Source organism: Geospiza fortis, unplaced genomic scaffold (genome assembly GCF_000277835.1).
Source record: "Geospiza fortis unplaced genomic scaffold, GeoFor_1.0 scaffold135, whole genome shotgun sequence".
Classification (NCBI taxonomy): Eukaryota; Metazoa; Chordata; class Aves; order Passeriformes; family Thraupidae; genus Geospiza; species Geospiza fortis.
This window is the reverse complement of record NW_005054646.1, coordinates 57,297-59,192: the sequence shown is the minus strand read 5'-3', so window position 1 is coordinate 59,192 and position 1,896 is coordinate 57,297. Positions and strand designations below refer to the sequence as shown.

The window sequence follows — 1,896 nt, the reverse complement described above, 5'->3', positions numbered from 1 at the left end:
TGGGGGCTGGGAGAACCTTTGGAGCTGCCGCTGCTGTGTGTGTATTTCATAAATATTCACATATAAACATACAAATCCCTGTATATTTCATAAATATTCACATATAAGCCTACAAATCCCTGTATATTTCATAAATATTCACATATAAATTTACCAATGCCCGTCTATTTCATGTACATTCACACATAAATCCATCAATCCCTGTATATTTTGTGTATATTCACATATAAACCTCTCAATCCCTGTGTATTTCATATATAGTCCCATATCATTTTATTAATCCCTGTATATTCCATTTATTGACACATAAACGTATCCATGCAGGCGTGTGGCATGAATTCATTAATCTGGATTTCCAGCCTGGCTGGATTTCCGTGGCACTGCTGCTTCCCCGGGGTTTTTTGCCCTTTCCCCCTTTCCCAAGCTGCAGGGAGCAGGTGCTGTGAGGTTTTTCACCTTCCACACCAGGAAAACCGGGCTGGGGGCACAGAAAGGGGTCTGGGTGAGGTGTGACCCCCAAATCCTGCTGGGGTTCTGCTCCAGGTGGGATCTGCTGGGGGCTTAACTGGCCAAGCCTGGCCTAAGGGGGAGAGGGAGTTTAGGGGGGGATGGCTGGGCTGGCTGTGAGCCCTGGGCTGCAGGGGCTCTGGGTGGGTTTGGGGTCTCTGGGGGTCTCTGGCTGTTTTCCCAAGGTGGTGCACAGGGGTCTGGGTGGGTTTGGGGTCTCTGGGGGTCTCTGGCTGTTTTCCCAAGGCTGCTCCTCTCTCCCAGGCCACGATGATCCCGGGGCTGGGCCCGGCGCTGCAGGCTCTGCTGGGGACTCTGCTCACCTGGGCCCTGACAGCAGCTGGGTCAGCGCTGGTGTTCGTGTTCTCCAGAGGCCAGGTGAGCCTGGAATCCCACAGATCCCACGGGATCCCAACCCTGGGGCATCTCTTGAGCCCTGGAATCAGCCCCTCAGCCCCTGGGATCTCAGAGATCCCACAGGATCCTGACCTTGGGGCAGCCCCTGGGATCCCACAGATCCCATAGGATCCCAACCCTAGGACAGCCCCATAGTCCCTGGGGCAACCCTGGGCCCTGGGATTCCATAGATCCCACAGGATCCTGACCCTAGGACAGCCCGTGAGCCCCTGGGATCCCACAGATCTCATAGGATCCCAGTCCAAGGGCAGATGAGCCTCTGGAATCAGTTCCTGAGATCCCACAGATCCCACAAGATCCTGATCCTGGGATCAGCCTGTGAACCCCTGGAATCATCATCCCCTGAGCCCCAGGATCCCACAGATCCCACAGGATCCCAATCCAAGGTCAGGTGAGCTCTTGGGATCAATCCCTGAGCCCCAGGATCCCAGTGCAGGGGCAGCTGAGCCCTGGCACCCCTCCCCAGCCCTGGCACCCCTCAGGATCTGCTCCTTGCCTGGCTTTTCCTGCCTGCTCCCACCTCTGAGGGGCAAGAAGAGGGAAAAGCCCAGCTCCTTTGCCATCACCAGGAGGGGAAGGAAATCAAAAATCAAATTTCTCACTCTGGAATGTGCCCCTGGGGCTCTGTGTGGGGAGCTGCAGCCGCCCTGCCTCTAACGTGGTTCTGGTTTCCAGGGCAGGATTTGGGTCAGTCCCTGCTCAGAAGGAGCAAACTGGGGAGCTCTAAGTCATCCTGCGTCCAAAATTAGAGACCTCCCGGCCAGGCTGCTCCAGATTGCCCAGACGGATTCATTATTTATGCCTCAGCCTTGTGATGCTTTATTCAGGAGCTGCCTGCTCAGGGAGGCTCCCTTGGAGCAGCACTTGGCTTTTCTTCCTTGGGGAGGGGGGAGCATTTCCCTGGGAGGGGCAGGGACAGCCCCAGGGGTGCCCAAACCCCCGTGCCCAGCCTGGCCTTGGGCACTGCCAGGG

The 1,896-nt window shown here is 56.1% G+C and overlaps 1 protein-coding gene across 1 annotated transcript in view; it reads left to right on the top strand.

The window, feature by feature from the left end:
* Nucleotides 1-775: 775 nt before the first annotated feature.
* The window catches only part of SLC39A11 (solute carrier family 39 member 11), a gene marked incomplete at its 3' end in the record, with an annotated part of 51,271 nt that continues 50,150 nt past the window's right edge, over nucleotides 776-1,896 (top strand). The window contains exon 1 of the mRNA XM_014311057.2: nucleotides 776-885. Coding sequence (XP_014166532.1) covers nucleotides 778-885 — 108 coding nt within the window. The remainder of the gene's footprint in view (nucleotides 886-1,896) is intronic.